Source organism: Stigmatopora nigra, chromosome 5, assembly GCF_051989575.1.
Source record: "Stigmatopora nigra isolate UIUO_SnigA chromosome 5, RoL_Snig_1.1, whole genome shotgun sequence".
Taxonomy (NCBI): Eukaryota; Metazoa; Chordata; class Actinopteri; order Syngnathiformes; family Syngnathidae; genus Stigmatopora; species Stigmatopora nigra.
This window is the reverse complement of record NC_135512.1, coordinates 11,938,998-11,959,814: the sequence shown is the minus strand read 5'-3', so window position 1 is coordinate 11,959,814 and position 20,817 is coordinate 11,938,998. Positions and strand designations below refer to the sequence as shown.

General features: G+C 34.5%; 2 protein-coding genes across 3 annotated transcripts in view; one reads left to right on the top strand and one right to left on the bottom strand.

The window, feature by feature from the left end:
- The window catches only part of anos1b (anosmin 1b), a 31,838-nt gene extending 29,522 nt beyond the window's left edge, over positions 1-2,316 (bottom strand). For both annotated transcript variants that reach the window (XM_077717052.1, XM_077717054.1), the window contains exon 1: positions 1,957-2,316. In XM_077717052.1, the coding sequence (XP_077573178.1) occupies positions 1,957-2,130 (174 nt within the window). In that variant the 5' untranslated portion in view covers positions 2,131-2,316. The remainder of the gene's footprint in view (positions 1-1,956) is intronic.
- A 6,017-nt stretch (positions 2,317-8,333) lies between these two features.
- The window catches only part of swt1 (SWT1 RNA endoribonuclease homolog), a 20,164-nt gene continuing 7,680 nt past the window's right edge, over positions 8,334-20,817 (top strand). The window contains exons 1-15 of the mRNA XM_077717455.1: positions 8,334-8,540; positions 9,177-9,234; positions 9,887-9,948; positions 10,029-11,180; positions 11,220-11,268; positions 11,341-11,470; positions 12,182-12,283; positions 12,413-12,604; positions 13,382-13,475; positions 14,661-14,893; positions 15,712-15,845; positions 16,239-16,377; positions 18,459-18,598; positions 18,692-18,822; positions 20,257-20,403. Of these exons, the coding sequence (XP_077573581.1) occupies positions 9,181-9,234; positions 9,887-9,948; positions 10,029-11,180; positions 11,220-11,268; positions 11,341-11,470; positions 12,182-12,283; positions 12,413-12,604; positions 13,382-13,475; positions 14,661-14,893; positions 15,712-15,845; positions 16,239-16,377; positions 18,459-18,598; positions 18,692-18,822; positions 20,257-20,403 (2,759 nt within the window). The 5' untranslated portion in view covers positions 8,334-8,540; positions 9,177-9,180. The remainder of the gene's footprint in view (positions 8,541-9,176; positions 9,235-9,886; positions 9,949-10,028; positions 11,181-11,219; positions 11,269-11,340; positions 11,471-12,181; positions 12,284-12,412; positions 12,605-13,381; positions 13,476-14,660; positions 14,894-15,711; positions 15,846-16,238; positions 16,378-18,458; positions 18,599-18,691; positions 18,823-20,256; positions 20,404-20,817) is intronic.

The following is a 20,817-nucleotide window of genomic DNA, read 5'->3' as shown; positions in this document are numbered from 1 at the left end:
CGTTTGTCAGCTAATTGCAGTATTTGTGCGCTAATCAATCAATTTTTCATATGATATTCTACATTTCATACAATTCAGGTTGACCAGATTGTTCCAGCAAAAAAGATTCATTTTCATAAAGCTAGAGCCTCCTTTGCAAAGCCCAATCATCTGGAAAAGTCACATATTCAAGCATTTGATTGCTGACCATTGCTTACCTGCCTCAAAATGAAGTTAAACTTGAGGTCACTGATAAAAAAAACAAAAATAAGATTTTTCAATAGCCTGTGTGTGAAAACTCCCAAGTTGCTCTGTAAAAACCACAAAGTAGTTTACAAAGCGGTGAGTGATTAAGATGAGACTGCACACATCGCCGGATCATAATTTATACATCATTGAGTCAACACTCCTTAGATGTGGAAGATTGACTATAGTATAAACTTAACATGTTACTCAAAAGTCATATATCTTTGAAATGACATTTAAAAAAAGCAGCACTATATTACCCTTTGTAACACGTAAAATACGCCTCAACATTCGGGGATTTTGTATATGACATGAACATCACGTTATTTCCATGGTGAAATATTTGAGGGCAGTGGATGGATATGTGCACGCATTCAGCACGCAGATACCCAAGTAAAATGACAGAGGATAAATACAGAGTATAGAAAAAAATGTGGCATGATTTCACACAGCAGTGGACAGTTTGCTGGACAGTGAACCACATAGTTCAGTTGAAAAAAACCGTAAACAAAGTTCTGGAAGCCTACTGGCATATTGTTAGTAGCAGAATGTTGCAGACAAAGTAAGGAAATCCTGGTGGTGAAAACACATTATGGGCATAAGCTAAAAACAGCAAACAAACTCAACTATGACTGAGTGACTAGGCTATTTCATTTTAGGACAGTCACTATTGCAATCCATTTCATGGCGGTTAAAACCAGATTTTCACACCTCCTTTGCAGAGACCCTAGCACACACAAATCTCGATGAGTCACGCAAGGGCCATTCTCATTAAGCACAGGTGGCAAAATTCTATTCTAAAAAGGGAGGAGGACCAGACCAGCCAGTGGTTTTATACGTCAACATGTGCCCCCACCCCACCATGAAAGCCATAGGGGCTGAACTTTGCGGTTAATGACTTTCCCACCCAAAACACACCATGCACATATTGAAGCCGTTAACAATAATTGGCTTTTTCAACTTTAGCAACATGGTAATGTCCCTGTAAATCTTACTTTCTTTAAGAGAAAGCTTGAAATATACAAAAGAGCAAATGTATTAATTTCAATTAAAAATAAATTATTTTTAAATACAATGCTTAAAAATTGGGGGGTGAAAATAAACATTCTGGTGGAAGCCAAATTGGAAAAAAATTAGATCAACATCCTAGACTAGTCTAAATAATCATTACCAAACATTTTTTTACATTGATCTTCTGTACTGCTTCATACATATGAGGGACACAGGGGTGCTAGAGCCTATCCCAAGTGGCTATGGGCAGATCAGTCAATCACAGTAAGAAAGACAATACATTATGATTAGACATTTTTTAATCAATATTCCATTACTGGAATTGGCCAGCAACTACTTCAGGTTGTAACCCGTCTCATGCCCATAGTTAGGTGAGATAGTCTCCAGCACCCTCGCAACCTATCTGAGGATAGTCAACACAACTTCTGTTAATGTCATATAGTCAAAAATTTGTATGAATAATTTAAATTCTCAGAATTTGGGTACATCATACGCAAAAAAAAAATGCAGCTTCTTAAAAAATCAATTCTCAGTCATGGACAGAAAAGGTTCAACACAGTATAAACTACTACATACTTTTTAAATTGATGCAAAATTATCTGCAATATAAAGATACCTGTAGATTGGATGGGAAAATAGACAGATAGATAGGTAGATCATAGATAAATAGAAAAAAAATGAGAAATGATTGTGCAAAGTAAATATTGATTAAACACTGACCTGGAAGTGTCTGAAAGCAGCACTAATCTGGGTCATGTGCAAGGTGAGACACCTTGAGGTGCATCTGGCGCTGTTAATCTTCTCCTCATCCTCCAGTTCTACTGAACTCCGGCGAGCACGCGACAATGCGAGGACCACGCACAGTACCACCAAGACGACCCCACGAATGGACATGACACCAAACGGGGAATTACCAATTGGATTGATTAAATTGGAAGTGTGAGGCTCTTCTTAACTCCCGCGATCTCTTTGGATCATCAGTAGTAAGTAACATGTGCGCGTTAGTTGACTGCCTGTGCCAGAAAGCAGCGAGAGAGTGAAGTGGTTCCTCGTGGACACGCCCACCACAGAAGCAAGTGCAGCCTCCAGGCGTTTCAGGCTACTGTGACTTTAAGACGCACCTGTATCATAAATACTTTCGTCTAGTAAATTGCCATACAAGTAGAAACAGTAACGCAATAAAACCCTTATGTTAAACGGTATATTTGATCTGACATGCAGGATCAGGGAAAATGATCTGACACATTTGTAGGTTTAATCAAATCCAAATTCATTCATTTTCTTTATCTTGGGGGGTGCTGGAGCCTATCCCAGCTGACTATGGGCCAGAGGCAGGGGACACACTGAAATGGTGGCCAGCCAATCACAGGGCACAGGGAGATAAACAACAATTCACTCTCATACTCACACTTAGTGCCAATTTAGAGTGTCCAATCAACCTACCATGCATATCTTTGTACTTTCGGAGGAAACCTGAGTATACTTGGAGAAAACCCACAAAGGCCCTGGGAGAGGGTGCAATCTCCACACAGGTGGACCGACCTGGATTTGGACCCAAATCTCCCACTGTGAGGCTGACGTGCTAACCACTGCACAACCTGGCCACTTCATTTAACTCTCTTATCAAAATACATTATAAATACGTCAAAGGTCTCACACGTCTTTGTCTTTATTAAACAGTATATTTGTGATGAATATTAATGATCAGTATACAGTTTAAGAGGAGGTCTATAAATGGTATGACCTAACCAATTCAGATCAAATCAAAAAGGACCACGAAGCAGGAAGACATTAAAGTTTTCTGGGCTCCAGTGGCCACTACTGCAGCAGCTGATGGTAAATCATTCAATATTTACATACATTTACAACCTGTATAAATATGGAGAGGTTGTAGCAGTCACATTTACAGTTTGGGCTTTTGAGCCACCAATGGTTCCGCTTGGTTAATGCTCCGCATCCGTTTGAGGGCACCCAAAGTATATTCTACTAAGGGGACCCACCCAGAAGAGTAGGGTCGGCCTTGCTTTAAACTATGTCCATAAAATATAGCAGACTCAAGATATATTGTAAGTCTTGAGACATTCTATAGTTGACAAGAAGAGGTGCAGGAAAAAAAGGTTTAGTGAGCATGGAGCGCTTTAATTGTAAATTCATGAAACTGTGGAAACTTCCGGCAAAGAGCCAGTCAAAACAAACCCAAATATGCATAGACGACGCCAAAGGAAATTCTGGACATGGACACTTTGAATGACCACAATGCTCTGCAATTTGTTGAATGCACGACTCACAATTTCTGGTCGCCATGCTGTTAATCAAAGATGTAAAAATGTGTGCTCCACGCTGAACCTATAGTCTCTATTACCACCATTTTATAGCGTGAAGTTGTGGTAAATATGATCTTTTAGGCCTTGAATAAATGGAATTTTGCCACCCTCCCCAAAAAAAGGTGCTATGTGGCTGTTGGGAAAGTGTTCAAATGCATTGTTTCATAATCCCCAAGATAAGGCAAATGGGATGTAAACAATTAGGCTAAACCAAGCATTCTCAAGCTAATTTAAACAGATGAATAATTAATTTATTTTGTTTTAAAAAAGTGTCCTACTACAAGCTGAATACAGTAGTCTACTAGCTAACTCAAACCCTACAGGAACAATAAAACAGCCATTCATTATTTAAAAAATACAAAAAAATATCTCAAAATGATCTTGAGAATTGAAAGATAGTGGCCCATTCTACATAGTTAAGACTTTAAATTTAATGTCTGCAAGAATATGAAACGGAGGGAGAACAAATACTTCAATTGTAGAGAATTGCCCTTTTTTTAGAGTTAAAGAGTTAAAATACATCTTTCAATTGACCCATTTTCTATACCGATTCTCCTGTTATTGTTCTCAATAAAATGCCGTCTAGACTCGTTAAAATGATGTAGATTCACACATCAGAATCATTGACAGTTGTACTTTAAAAACATATGTTTACTGTTCTTTCAAACAAAACAATTGTAGGACATTAACCCCTTTTTTGCCAAAATTATGGCAGCCAAAGGGTTAATTCTTGAACTTTAACGACAATGATATGTTTACATTTGCATCAGTTGTGCAATCGTAATCACCAGGTGTCAGATTGTGGTTATTTATTTATCCAATCGGTGACTCTTATGATTCGTTAAAGATAATAATGTTCTATCCATCAAAACCATTTGCACTAGTATTTTATTTTAATAAATATCAAAAGATATGGGAGGGGCAATAAAAACAATGTTTTTACTGCACTGGACATCAACCAACTTGAAACCAGTTAGATCTGTTTTGTGGCTTTGGATTTTAAACTGCCCCAAAAAATATGTACTTCAAAGTAGCAGTTTTACTAAGAGAAACAGAGCGATGCTTCAGACTTATAGTATAGTCTATATAACATTAACCTTACAGTCAAAGGGACCAAGACAGTATTGTTATGAGTGTTGTTAAAGTCAATGATCTGAATACCTCTTCCAACATGGGAAATGTGTTAATGGTTCTGGAACAACAGCCTGCCAATGTGAAAAAGTTAACTGTTTCTGTCTTGCATGGTCTCAAGTTATTTCTTTTAATCCCATGTCAGTAACTCTGATACTGCCGTCCTTCAACAGACTCCTGCTTATTCTCATAAATTATTACTTGGACTTACCCATGTATGTAATGAAAGAAGTTTCCAGAATAAAATTCACGACTATTTATTATCGTGAAGGAAAATACCACGTATGAGAAAGAGTCATATCCTGATACATTATACACCTTTAAAGTTGAAACATTGTGCAATGGTAATGAATATTCTGGCCCGTAGTGTATATCAGATGATAAAGACAAAATGTGAAGATTGTTGTCAGATGTCATTCATTAAATTTGAGTGCTTTTGCCATTTCCCAACTGGTACTCAGGCGGTACAAATCTTGAAATGACATGCAGATACAGTAGTTGACCATTATCCAAATGTCCAGAGGGATTATTGTCCCATTTTATCTGAACACACTGCTTCGATTTCTGAGTAAACCATTAGTGGCACAAAGATCCTTTCCCACACATACTTACAACATTACACACACACACATGGGCTTGTGATCATTCACATACACGCAACTGAAACATTTCTCCTCTGTGTTTGCTTATTGATTTAAGCCAAATGCAGAGTTAACTTGAAAGGGGGCAATGTTTCAACAAAAGTGTCAAACAACAAAAAGGATGGAATGGACCATACAGATGGCTGGCAGATCAATAGTTAGAAAGCAAACATTATCTACACTTGAAAATGACACTGAAGATATTCATTAAAAATGATGACTGTAAAATTAGATATGTAAAACAAGTGATCTTCTCCAAGAAAAATAGCATCACACAAATCTCAATAAAAAGCAGCTATTACTCTAAGTTTTGTTTATTTTTTAGTTCAAGCTTTTGGTCCATTAAACATCTAACTATAAAAAAAGATCACTTGATTATAGGTTTCAATTCTGTTGAATGACCAAAATAGAATAAAACCTTATGCCCCAGTCCTTCAGTACGATATAAGACTAATAAGAAGTATTTATGGAATGTAACAATAAATCCAAAAAAAAACTTCACAAAAAACTGGATAACAACAAAAGACGTTTTTATATCATCGCACACACTATGATGGTATACACAAAAAAATGAAATTAAAATGGTCTTGTAAATGACCTGTGGTTTGGAAAAATAAAATGAAATAGTATTTGCCCATGTTTACTAATCATTGTCTGAAAGTGAATGGCAATTTCAGAATCTTATACTCTTATTAGATTTTTTTATGACTAAAGAGCTGTCCATTTTCAGGATAATGAATGGTAGTTCTGTCATGTATTATAAAGTCTGTAATCTCAATCAAGTACATTTTCTCTTTTAGCAAGAACGTACTGAAGAATAACTTAAGAAAATATTTGTACGCAGTAGTATCAATAGAGGTTGATATACATACACTACGTGATTAATGTAGTCAATAGATCAACACTATGTTTTGAAGCTACCATAAGAAAACATTATATAAAATCTATAACAGGAAAACACATGGCAAAGACATTTTGAGACAAGGAAAAGGTCAAATAAGACTAATTGCCACTCCAAACTAATTTGATTCATTTTCATAGTGTTTTCTTTTTACTCTATGGCCACTTCAGCCATGTCAAGTAGTAGTACTACAAAAAAACTTTACCTCTGTTTGGCAGGTCATGATCTTAATACTCACTGGAGGGCATCATCTGCAAAAGATAGATACGATTCATTGATCTTTAATCTGGATACTTTTGAGCATAGTTGGTTTGCAATGAAATTCTGTTGAACATTATCACAACCCTCACTTGGAATATGTTCAATCATAAAGCATTGTAAAACTCTGAGGCCACAGCTGGATTTACTAAAACACAGGTATGCGGCCTTGCAAATCAATCCTGCCCAACTTTAGAACTGATACAAGTATGGCATGGAAAGAGCAGTTTTTATTTTATTTCTTTTTTGGCCAGCTGGTTGGTTGTTCCGTCAATAGCAAAGATTCAATGGTGGACTGGGTCTCTTTTCAAGCAAGTACACTCACATAATCTTTGGCCAGGTATGCAGTAATGTATTGCACATTTCACTGAATCTGATTCTGTGACAGAAAAATGGACTTACGTCTTAGTCTGCCATATATTTTGATGTCTAAACTTTGCGGTTAAAGCCAATCCAAAGGTTCCTGAATGCAACATTTCAAAATTATTTCAATATACGAAGTGTTTTCAATGAGTCTCTTCTTAGTATTGTGGATATGTGAATACCTCAGAAGGATTCTGGTTTCCAAACAACAAGTTTCCTGGAATATTAAACTGAGAAACATTTCCTTCATTAATGTTTCATGTTGAATATCATTATGAGGGTTACAGGGGTGCTGGAGCCTGTCCCAGATAGCTATAGGCAATTGGCAGGGCACAAGACAATGGACAATTTGGAGTGTTCAATTATTATGTGTTCACCCACTGTTACCAGCAACTAAGCTGCAGTTGTGCAATGACTGATTCTGATTTGTCTTCATTTACAGATGGAATTTCATTACACCAGTTATAGCTGTCTGACTATTTTCACATCATTGTATCACATTATGACAACATATGGACTAACAAACAGTATGAGCATTTTCTATTTTTTTATCATACCACAGATCTAATGTAATCTAAATGGTTTGTCTATTTAACCCCCTTATGCACAAATGTCCCACACGCACAAGCTCTCTAAAGTATTGCCATTCCAATCCAAGACTATTGAAGTCGGTTTAAGTTTATCATCACCAGCTGGAACAAGCCACACCATATGCAAAACATTAAAAATAACTGTGTCACTTTGAAAGTTTTCAATGTAGTTGCTCATCAGGTTTTGTTAGAGCAACCCAATGTGGTTTATTACTTCATTATAATGTGGTTGCAAGGTGTAACAATGTTCCTCAGTGGAGTTACAGTGTCACTTTGTGGCAAATAGGGATCATTACATGGTAGAAGCTACAGTTAAAAGTGTGTGTATAGTATGGTAACATTTGTTTTATCTTCTTCCCCACTACACAAATATGCAAAACACATCACACTGTTCTTTACGACACTATTTGAATATATATATATATATATATATATATATATATATATATATATATATATATATATATATATATATATATATATATATATATATATATATATATATATATATATATATATATATATATATATATATATATATATATATATATATATATATATATATATATATATATATATATATATATATATATATATATATATATATATATATATATATATATATATATATATATATATATATATATATATATATATATATATATATATATATATATATATATATATATATATATATATATATACATACATACATACATACATATACATATATTCAAATAGTAAAGAACAGTGTGATGTGTTTTGCATATTTGTGGAAGAAGATAAAACAAATGTTACAACATATGTCAAGATGACCTCAAGCTGGCTTGTCTCCCCCACTGACCTTCAGCTAGCGGCCTACCTCTCAGATCCACACCCATATGAGTCTGTGTGCTCGTCAAGATATGGGGCTCTATGGGTTTACGTATGTCATGCTTAGGTATTATAATTTATAGTAGTGTAAAAGAGTAATAACTCATTGGTGCCACTCAGGCTTTTACTTGCAAGACCTTACTACCACCGATAGGGGCAGTGGTGTGCTGGATCAACAAAACAGAACCAAAAAGCTGCAGAAAAAGACGAGGAAGCTGACATGGTATGTTTGTTTACTATTTCTCATCGCATTTTACCAGAAAATATGATTTATCCACATCAACAGTTTAAATATATAAAAGGACAAACTTCTAATGTTGCTGTTAGTTTTCCACTCCTCTGAGCAGCGAAACAAAAACGGACATGTTAACTTTTAAGCAGGATATCCACCAAAACAGCTTAACAAAACCCCTAAAGCTCCCTTCATTCATTTATTTTCTTACCCACTTTATCCTCACTAGGGTCGCTGGAGGGGAGGGAGTGCTGGAGCCTATCCCAGCTGACTTCGGGTCAGAGGCAGGGGACTCTCTCTCTCTCAAACTCATACGTAGGGGCAATTTCAAGTGTCCAATCAGCGTATCATGCATGTAGTATTTGGAATGTGGGCGGAAACCGGAGTACCCAGAGAAAACCCACCCCAGGACCATAGAGAACATGCAAACTCCACACAGGTTGACTGACCTGGATTTGAACCCAGGACCCCAGAGCTTTGATGCCTACGTGCTAAATACTGTAGCTTAATCAGTTTTAATCAGTACCCCAGTTACCATACAGGTTTAACTACAGCATAACCCAGTTTCACAATATACTGTCCTATTGGACTCACTTAACATTGTGTCTCTTGAAATTACATCTGCAGAACTATGTCTGAAAGCTCAAGAAAAAGGAAGCACAAGAGGTCTTCCAAGGAAGAGGAGGTAAGATATAATTTCTTATAAGGCAAGGGTGTCAGATTCGAGTTGGTTTTTAGATATAATATTTAGATTTTTTTTATTTAAAAAAATGGATTAAAAGAACTGTATTAAAAGCCCTGAATATTCAATTTTTATAGATCTAAAGCAATGTTTATTTTAGCTTTTTCAAATATATTTTTAGATTTTACAAAATTAATTTTGAACTAAAAACTGAAAAAATATTTAAAAATTACAATTATTGATTTAAAAGGGGGAAATTAGGAAACTTGATATACATATATACTCATCATTTTAATTTGATCCTAAAACAGAAAGTCGGTACTCATGATTTACTTTCCCGTGCCACACAAAATGATGCGGTGGGCCAGATTTGGCCCCCAGGCCGCCACTTTGACACATCTAATAAGCAATTCAATAAGTGTAAAAGAGAGCTATTTTCCGTGTGTGCTGCAATTGTCTACTTAAGTTATATGTTATCATTACTGTAAATTTCACATTTGAAAGTAATAATATAATAATAAAAAAAATATAATAATAGTTCATGAACATTTTGATGTAAACGACCTGTACAAACAAAACATTGTACATTTTCTTGGCATATACATTTTTCAGCATATTTTCTTGTGCAAAGATATTTTTTTCTTTCTTGTTGCAGACATCCAAAAATCGACTACACTCTGATAGTTCCAAGAGGAGGCACAATGACAAATATTCTAGGTTAGCTATAAATATTGCACCATTAATGACAAATCATGTCATATCTGACTATGTGATTATATTTATTCTTCCACATAAAGCCATTCTAAGCGACATAGAGAGCAGGCATCTCATGTTGAAAAGGAAAGCCGCCAAATCAAAAAGGCTAGATACAAACTCTATAGTCGTGAAGATAAAGACAAGAGACGGCGAGTTCCTCAGATAGATGTGGTCGATTCAAAAACAAATAGTGCTTCTGATTCACATCACAACAGAACGCCCCCTAAAGCAGAGTCTAGGTCTGTACGGAAAGCTGATGTTGCCAATGGGAAAGAAACAAAGGAACACAGAACAAGATCAAGATCCCCAAACATCAGGAATTCAGACACAGATCATCGAAAAAAAGAAAAGTGCTCTATATATAGTTCTGATAAAAAGTCTTTGCATGTGAGCAAATCCAAATCTCAGACAGATGTGTTAGATTCAAAAACAAATAGTGCTGCTGATTCACAGCACAACAGTACCCCTCTTAAAGTGGAGTCTAGGTCTGTACAGAAAGCTGATGTTGCCAATGGGAGTGAAATAAAGGAACAGAGAACAAGATCAAGATCCCCGAACATCAATAATTCAGACACAGATCATCGAAGAAAAGAAAAGTGCTCTATTTATAGTTCTGATAAAAATTCTCTCCATGTGAGCACATCCAAATCGAAAAAGATGGGAACAAGTCCCACTTATGCTTCAGAGGAACAAGGAAAAAAATGTCTGGGTTTTCTGAAAAGCAAGCAGAAAGATATAGAAATACAAATCTCTCGAAATGACAGCAAAACAGCAGAGAAGGAGAAAGAAAGCAAAACAGCAGAGGTGAAAGAAAGCAAAACAGGAATAGTCAAAGTGACATCTCACGAAAGTGAGGAATTGTTGCTCAAAGAAAGAAAAATATTTGGTATAAAAAAGTTCACAGACTCAACTAAACAACACTCTTCTATTTCTACCAAGTCCAAAGTGTCCTTCAAAATTGCTAAGGCATTACATGCAATTCCCAAAATATTTTCTCCTCCGACACCTGTACATTCCAACTTTAAGATACCAAAGAAGGTCAAACCAGGGCTCGCTGAGACAAACACAACTGAGACAAACACAACTGGGACGAGTGATGTTACCAAAACAAGCAAGAATGGCACATGTACAAATGAGCAGCCTGTTTCGGAGGCCTCCACAAACTCTGTAGCTGTTCCTTTGAGTTTTGTAAAGCCGTTTGAAAGAAAAGATGAAAGTCCATCTCCGTCAAGTGCCCCTGCCACTTCATGTGATGCCATTGCAGAAGAGACATTTGAACAGGTGACTAATAGCATAAAACTTGTCCTTTAAAGGGAAAAGAGGCATCATTTTTTTCTATATGCTTGACTGTAGATGCAAGTTGCAGAAAAGCTTCACCTTGCTAGGACTGAGAAGCTATTAGAGGTGGATATAATGCAGAGTTATGGAGAGCTCACCTGTATGGATATAGACCCTACAGAAGAGAGCACGACATATAGTCTAAGTAAGTCGCATCATTTTGCGTAAAATGCCATCAAAGTTGAACATCCATACATTGACATTGTCTAATTACCGTATTTTCACGAGATAGGGCACACTTAAAAGTCTTAAATTTTATCCAAAATAGACAGTGCGCCTTATAATCCAGTGCGCTTTATATATGGAAAAAACTGAAAACCAAAAATGAAAAACCACCACTGTCGGATATTATTTCAAAAACACAAACACCTGAACTGAAACAATACTGTTAAATATGCAGATGCCATCTTTGTTTACAAAATCTTCCATCATATAGCTCCTCCCCCATTGCAAGATTTTATACAAAGAAATCCAAAACATCAACAATGGCTGGCTCTAGAGGTGACTGTGTAGTGAGTACTTCATACCTGGAAGTCAATAGCAATTACCGTATTTTCACGACTATAAGGCGCACTTAAGTCTTAAATTTTCTCCAAAATAGACAGTGCGCCTTATAATACAGTGTGCCTTATAGTCGTGAAAATACGGTAAATGGAAAATCTACACATATATTTTATTCTGCATAGCCAAAAACACAATGGGCAGTGGAGGAAAGAAGATGTTGTTACTCAGCTTTTGCGATTGGATATTTTATTATTATGGTTTTTATTTAACATGGTTTAGTGCTGTATTAAAATATTTAGCACATTGTACTTTGTTACAATTACCGGTATATGGAGATTTTATAATTTTTCAGGTGAAGAAACTGCTCAGCAAGCTGTAATCCTCGTTTTGGACACCAATATTCTCCTCAGTCACTTGGATTATGTGAAAAACATGCAAAAACGTGGCATTGGAGGTGATTGTCATGTATCTTCCTATGTTGAAATTAGTGACTAATGTTGAAAATGTGGTAAGCAAACCTATATTGGCTATTAACTTTCACAATGTTGTTATCTCACATTCTTAATGTTTAATGTCTTCGTAGCTTTGGGGATTCCAGTTGTCCTGATTCCTTGGGTGGTACTTCAGGAACTGGATTCTTTGAAAAAAGGGAAAGGCTTCAAAGATTGTGTGGCTCATCTGGCCTGTCCTGCCATTTCTTACATTTACAATTCTCTGAAACGGCGAGACCATCACCTTTGGGGGCAATCAATGCAACAGGCTGCTCAAAGTAATAGTGAGTGTTCAATTAAATTCCTCACTTTTTTTTATCTGTGCTTTGGTGTCTCTATTACAATACAAGTTCAATATTTATTAGTTTCCCTCCTTTTTTCAGCTGAGGAACACTTTTTGACAAAATGAAGGCACACCGACAGTTAAAAAACTAAAAACTTAAAACTTTGTTCCTTACATTGACAATATAAAGTCATTCTCATCAACGTTTTATCAACAGGAAACAATATCTAATTTTTCACACTGCACCCGGTTCGCGCATTGTAAATAAATATGTACATATAAGTAATATAACAATTTTAATCTCATAATATTAAGATTTTTCTCTCAGAACATTACAATGTATGGTTATTTCCCGCAGCACACCTGGCCATCTCTTATAGCACCTTAGTACATGGTTGAGAAACATGGTATTAGTGTACATTGAAATGTTGGGGCACAGTTTGAACATCTGCTTCATAGTTATGACCTTTGGTTATCAAATATGGCCCTTGCACTGAATTAGAAGGAAGAACTGTTCAACATAGTAAAATGCATTATAGTAGTATTACTTTGCTTGACGATACTCCCTTTTATGTCCAGTAGGTGGTAATAGTAATCTTCTTATTGTTTGCAATTTATGGTCCTAGCTTTTTATGAGTTGGCAACAGTAATAATGTCAAATAGATAATTATAGTTAAACCAGCATGTTAGCCATTATTTATCCATTGACATACTCTTGCCACCAAAGTTTGAATGTACCAATCTATGCTGACATAATGTCTTCATGTCATTGCTGCAGATAGTCTGATGGCTGAAAATAATGACGACAAAGTGCTGCAGTGCTGCCTTCAGTATCAGAGTTTGTACCCAGGCCGTGTTCTCATCCTTTGCACGTGAGTTCCCCTCCCCCCAGCAACAACGCTCTAAAGCCGCTGCAGTGTGTCCCCTGCAACTAATGCACATGAATGTGACTGCATAGCTTAAGGCAGATTGTGTCAGTAAGTGTAAGAAAAAGGGCAAAGCAAACCACTGAGAAAGAATAGAATGAAAAACTGCATGTCCAAGCATGTTTTGCCTGTGATAGGCTCATCCCTTTGACCTATACACAGTGTAGCTCTAATCAAGAATATATCGAATTGGACTGACAAGTTTTAAATGTTAGTGTCCAAAAAGAAATAATTTAGATATACTGCAGTTCACCATTGGTACCTTCTTTTTTTCTATCTCATTTTTCTAGGTAACATGTTAATGTTTTTTCACTCTGTACATGTAGATATAGTCAATGTCCAGGTAGCTTAATCTGTTCTTTTAATTAATTTATTTATTTAGTTAATTTATGTATTACTTTAATATTGAATCATATTTTTTTCCGTTTGACACCTTTGCGCATGCATACTCTCCTCTTTGATGCTCATTAATTTGAAACAACATAAGAATGTTATGAAAAGAATTAAATCTTTCATTCATTAATTCATTTTCTGAACCGCTTATCCTCACAAGGGTTGCGGGGGGTGCTGGAACCTATCCCAGCTAAATATGGGCACCAGGCAGGGGACATCCTGAAAATTGTTGGTCAGGCAAGACAAAATGAGACAACCTTTTACACTCACACTTATACATAGGGAAAATTTAGGATAGCCTATCTTGGATGTCTTTGGGATGTGAGAGGAAACTGAAGTACCCAGAGAAAACCCACACAAACCCGGGGGAGAACATGCAAACTCCAGGCAGTGAGAATTGACCTTGAACCCTCGACCACAGAACTGTGAGGCCGACGCACCAACCATGTGGTCACCGGGCTGCCTATTCACGGTCTTATTATACTTTAAAAATGTTGAAATTCCAAATAAGTGATGTTTTTCCATTCATGATACTACTTTCTGAAAAGGTATAGTAGGTGTAATTTACTCATAAGCTTTGCACTCCAAATTGTTGAACCATATCAAGGCATTGAAATTCTGGGGTTACTCTTTGCTGGAAATAGTCACACATCTGCCTATCATCATTTAAAATTAGCACATTTGAAGCACTTATAGATTGTATAATGTTTTAATACAATTATATTTCTCCACCTGTAGGAATGACAAGAATCTATGCAGTAAGGCTGTCCTTAGTGGGGTTAAAGCCTTTAGCAAGATTGACCTGGAAGCAGAGGTTGAACATTCACAATCCAACCTTAACTACCTACAAAGCACTGTTCTCCAGAGGCTTCCCCAAATCAATATGCCAATGTGTTCACCAATACCTGAAAGGTGTACTCAAGCTCCATCTCTTACTGAAGTACATCTGTCTTTGTGTCTCCCAGAAGAAGGTGAGAAAAACCCCTAATGTTACAAGAAATAACATTGCATTTATTGTCATGGTACAATAGGAACACTTATACTGGTTTACTTCCATAAACAATCGTTTTTATCTATATCTATGAAATTGGTTTGAGAGAACTACAACAAATAATGGCCACATTTTCTGACAGAAAACGATTTCACATATAATAAATAACTCAATCGCCTTTGACGGCAATATACGTCTAATATGTTTTGACTAAGGTGGCTGGCAGTGGAGGATCACTTTACTGTTCAATTGACAGTGAAAGAAATCCAATCCATTTGAAATGCTGGCTAAACTGGATTGCACGCCAATTGCAGGCAAAGCCAATAAAGTAACCTAAACAATCAATGAATTAATCAATTGTGCTGACAAATCACTTTTTCTATTTAACAACTTTGTGGGAATAACTTCCGAAGGACCTTATTTCTGTCCAAATTTGGTATGCAAGAACTGTTACTTGGCACCCATCAAACACATTTAGGATAAGATCGCTCTCTCATACAAAATGTATGACTTCATTCATTTCTTCTAAATAAATGGTCAATCATTTCCACAAACACACTTTGAAATGGTCTTAAAAGTGGTCAAGGCCTTTTATTTCTAGGTAGAATTTAATATCTTTTTTTTTTTTTTTTTTAAGAATTCAACTTGTTAAGTCTTTGGTTCCAATATCCTTTAGGTTAAAATGTTAAGGAATTTCTGTCATTTTATTGTGTATATACATGTATGTGAAAATGCTATTCTCATGGCTGTTTGAAAGTTTATGCCTCTGCTCATGTTGTCACATGCATCTAATTCCAGAAAGAAAAAGTCCCGCTGTGGAAGAGACAAAGATAAATAAATGTATCTCTGAGTTTGAAGAATGCCTGCAGGAGGTTCTGTCCAATGTGCTTGAGAATGAGATGAAAGCTTCATATGATGATTTATGGAAAGAGGTATGACCTAAATCTATGGCGTATTTTAAATTCCACTGTAATGTGAGACTGTCATGATTTATTGTCTTGACTCAAGATTACCGTCAATTACACACTCTGGACCGCACCCAAATTTCAAAATACGTAACAAAAAATTCACATTATAAGCAATGGAAGGTCAGTTTATTGTAATTTGAAATTGAATATGTTCATGAGAAACTACATGCCAACAAACTTGATACTGAATATACAAATTGTAATTCATTATAACATTCTTTGTAATTAGATCTCACAATGCATATTCAATTTGCAAAATTCAATGTCAGTGTTTTAGTAACAAAGATGAATATATACAAACATACATACAAAATGCATCAAAGCATGGGATCATATGGATTCTTTCCCTTCCAATAGATCATCTACAAACCTCCACCTTGGAATCTTCTTGATATTTTGCAATGTTTGAAAAAGCACTGGATAGCAGTGTTTGGCTCCATTGTGCCACGATTTTTGCTGCAAACAGTTTTGAATCTCATTAACTTCTTTCGAAAAGGTAAGATGACCTATACAGTAGGTAGATGGAATTGTAGTAATAATAGTGTTACTATTACTTGAAAACAGGGCAAATTTAAATACAAAACCAATGACAAATTACAGTACATAGGAAGAAGCACTAGTTAAATTAAGATGATAAAAAAGGTGAACCTCTAAAAAGACAATCCCTAAATTTGGATTAGTGTCTTTTTTTCCATATGCACTGTTATATTTGTACTATGAGGCACACCCCCTTTTTAACTTCAACTTAAATTTGACAAGTGACAAGTATTTGTTCATGCATAAGACGCACTAGACTATTATTCACTGGTTAATTCCTAAAACATATGCAGCCAATAAATATTAACACATGTGTTAAACCACTCTGTACTATACATAAAATGCAGAGTTCAAAGTGATGGGAGTAGAGGTTTATATTCTGAAAATTATGGTAACCGTGCCCACTTCAACCTTTGAAAACATTGCATTGATCACCTTTATTTTGAGAATTTTAGGCATGTTTCAAACTACAGCATTGTCCAAATCCCTAGAGGTATGTGATATGTTTGCGGGCTGAAAAACTGTTTTAATCCTAAACTTGTGGTGATGACCATGCACGTTTAAATTCGTGATTCCAAATAGCTGACAGTGTTCTAACTGAACAGAAGGCAAGACTGAGTCATTCCCTGCTGCAAAGGTTTAGTCCACTGGGAAATGACGTTTGCCGCCCTGCACTGCACCAGATTTCCCTGAAACACCAAGCAGAATTAGGTCACCTAAAACAGGATTCTAAAATATGTGTCAGTAAACTGCTGAGTCACACATTGCACAGCTTCTTCAAGTGAATCACAATCCCTTTAATGTATCTAATTAAATTGCCCTTAGGCACCTGCATCAGCCTCTCATTTACTTTCACTGCACATTTGGTTGGTGGCTATTAGGTTTTTTTTCCATCTTCTTAGTTTATAAAAGACAGGAATACTGTAGAGGAGAAAAACATATTCAATGCACAAATGCATTATTTTGTATGCCTTCAATAAATGGCATGATTTAAAGGGTAATGTTGCCCTGTATACATATCAATTATCAGATTACTTTTAGACTAACCAGAACAGGGTTGCAAAAAATTGCCTGCTTTGTCCTTCTTCTTGGAGAGCCACAAACTAAATAGCTTCTCCTCCATTATTCGTTAAAGGATTAGAATTAAATTTGGTAGGTATATTCTAGCGAGTTACATGCACCGATCCTCAATGCCTGAATTGTAACTTTGTCTCAGGGTGGATACAATACATTAATTTGTTGCAGGCGTATTAAAGCCCATATGTTCCAAGTTAGCCAGTAGAGAGCACACTTGCTGTTTGGTTGTGTTTTTAATGTCTCTGAGTTTATGAGATACTTTTCGATCTAATTGATTCGACTGTACATTGTCTTTTTAATGTTATAAAGTGATTTGGTTATAAATAATTGTTTTCTATTGTTGATGCTGATTCAATAAATATGAATTCAGAGGCCCTGCTGGCAAGGTTCTATCACCAGTGGATTGTGTAGAGTTTGCATGCGCTCTCTGGGCCTGCGTGGGTTTTCTTTGGGTATTCCAGTTTCCTCCCGCATCTCCAAAACCTGCATAGTGGGCTGGTGGAACACTAGATTACCCCTAGGCATGAGTGTGAGTGTGAATGGTTGCCTGCAGTGCTGCCATTTGAAGCTAAAAAGCTCATCAGCTCAATCTCTCCACTCAACCAACCTGGTGCTTGTGAGCTCTTTAAGGCAAAAACTATAATTAGGGGACTCATTTAGAAGAAATGGTTCTCTTTAAGATGGCCATGACTGGAAAAACCCTCAGAGAATCATTGAATTTGTGTGTGGCGGAGAAAGGTGGGAACGTTCTTGCAACTGTAGTAGTTTTACTTTAATGGGGAAGACTTCTAGATTGAATTTAAGATATATCCTGTTAGTTCTGGTACTTTTCAGGGACACTATGTGTTTGTTTGACATAACTTTAGCCCTCTTTCATGACCTCTGCAGCACACAGATTACCTACTTGTTGCCTAAATATGGATGACACATTAAATGCATAAATGTGTTTTTTTTTTTCCTCAGGTCAATCAAAGGACCTCAGTAGTACACTATTGACACTCCAGGAAGCAAAGGAGTTTGTTAAAGCATTTGGAAAAAGGTCAAAACATGTTCCCAAGGCACTAACTGCAATGGAGAAGATTGTTCAAAAGCTGCAAACTCAGGTCTGCCTCATGCAGGAATCATTGTGTATTGTTGGATATTTTGATAGTAAAGAATAAGATTTAAAACTACCTGATATATTTCTTTAAATCAAGCCCGAGTCAGATGTCTGTGATGTTGTGATGAATGAGGAGGATGAAGCTAAACAACCCCCTTCTGCTCATGTCCCTCACCATGAAGTCTGGGCTATGTTTGAGAACATCTGGTGCAAAGTGTGTGAAATAAGGTGAGTGTATAAGCAGATAGCATGTTGGCATTCAATTCACAAGACTTTTTTACATTCTGTCACGGTAATATATATATATATATATATATATATATATATATATATATATATATATATATATATATATATATATATATATATATATATATATATATATATATATATATATATATATATATATATATATATATATATATATATATATATATATATATATATATATATATATATATATATATATATATATATATATATATATATATATATATATATATATATATATATATATATATATATATATATATATATATATATATATATATATATATATATATATATATATATATATATATATATATATATATATATATATATATATATATATATATATATATATATATATATATATATATATATATATATATATATATATATATATATATATATATATATATATATATATATATATATATATATATATATATATATATATATATATATATATATATATATATATATATATATATATATATATATATATATATATATATATATATATATATATATATATATATATATATATATATATATATATATATATATATATATATATATATATATATATATATATATATATATATATATATATATATATATATATATATATATATATATATATATATATATATATATATATATATATATATATATATATATATATATATATATATATATATATATATACATACATATATACATACATATATATACATATATATACATATATATATATATATATATATATACATATATATATATATATATATATATATATAAACATATATATATATATATATATATATATATATATATATATATATATATATATATATATATATATATATATATATATATATATATATATATATATATATATATATATATATATATATATATATATATACTTATTATGAAAATTGTTATTTTACTTTTTAGAAAGGGAATTTATGGGGAAATTGATTAAATTAATACATTTCAATAATGTAATTAAATATTTAATTTGCCCAATACTTATTAGCTCCACTGTAAATACTATTACAGTATTCCCTCAAATTTACCGGACAATATAGACCAGCCTTTTTACTTTCTGTCATGGTGATACATATGTACTTATGATGAAAATTGTAATTTGACTTTTTATAAAAGAAATTTATGGGGAAATTCATTAAATTAATACATTTCAATAATATAAGTAAATGTTTAATTTGCACAATACTTATTAGCTCCACTCTAAATACTATTATAGTATTCCCTCGAATTTAGCGGATAATATAGACCAGCCTTTCTTCAATATTTAATGCAAGTGAACTATTATTAACAACAGTTCTTTAGTAGTTTCTGATAATCCATGTCGCTTTTTTGTCATTATTGCAGTTTGGAAGTTTTTAAAGTTCTGGCCTTTGACCCTCACACCAGACAAAGTGCTTTACCAGTAGGTGGTCCTGCTCCACCACAGGACGCCATGCTCTGCCTGAGCCAAATATCCTCCACAGTCTCTCAGCTGCTCCAAGCTTTCATCAGGTATCTCAGATCAAACATCTCGCCATCCCATTTTAAAACCTGCCTTTCTTTACATTGTATTTAGTGGATATAAAAACTTCCAATGGCAGGGTGGAAAATATGAGACTCGGATCCATGATTCCGAAATGTTGTTCACCATTTAATGTGACCTACAACATGTACAGATACCATTATTGGAAAAACAATCTGATATATTTTTAAGAAGGCAAGCAAACATAAACAACTTACATAATGTAACCAATTATTACACTATTATAAATGAGCATTAGCACAAACCAGAAACCACATGAAATATAATTTTTTTCATCAAGTTCAGATGTTCTAGAAGTTTTTTCCCCACTTTCGTGCAAAAGTCTGAAGGTTGCGTGCCTATGAACACTTTTTTGGAATTGGCAAACATCCATAAAGCATGAT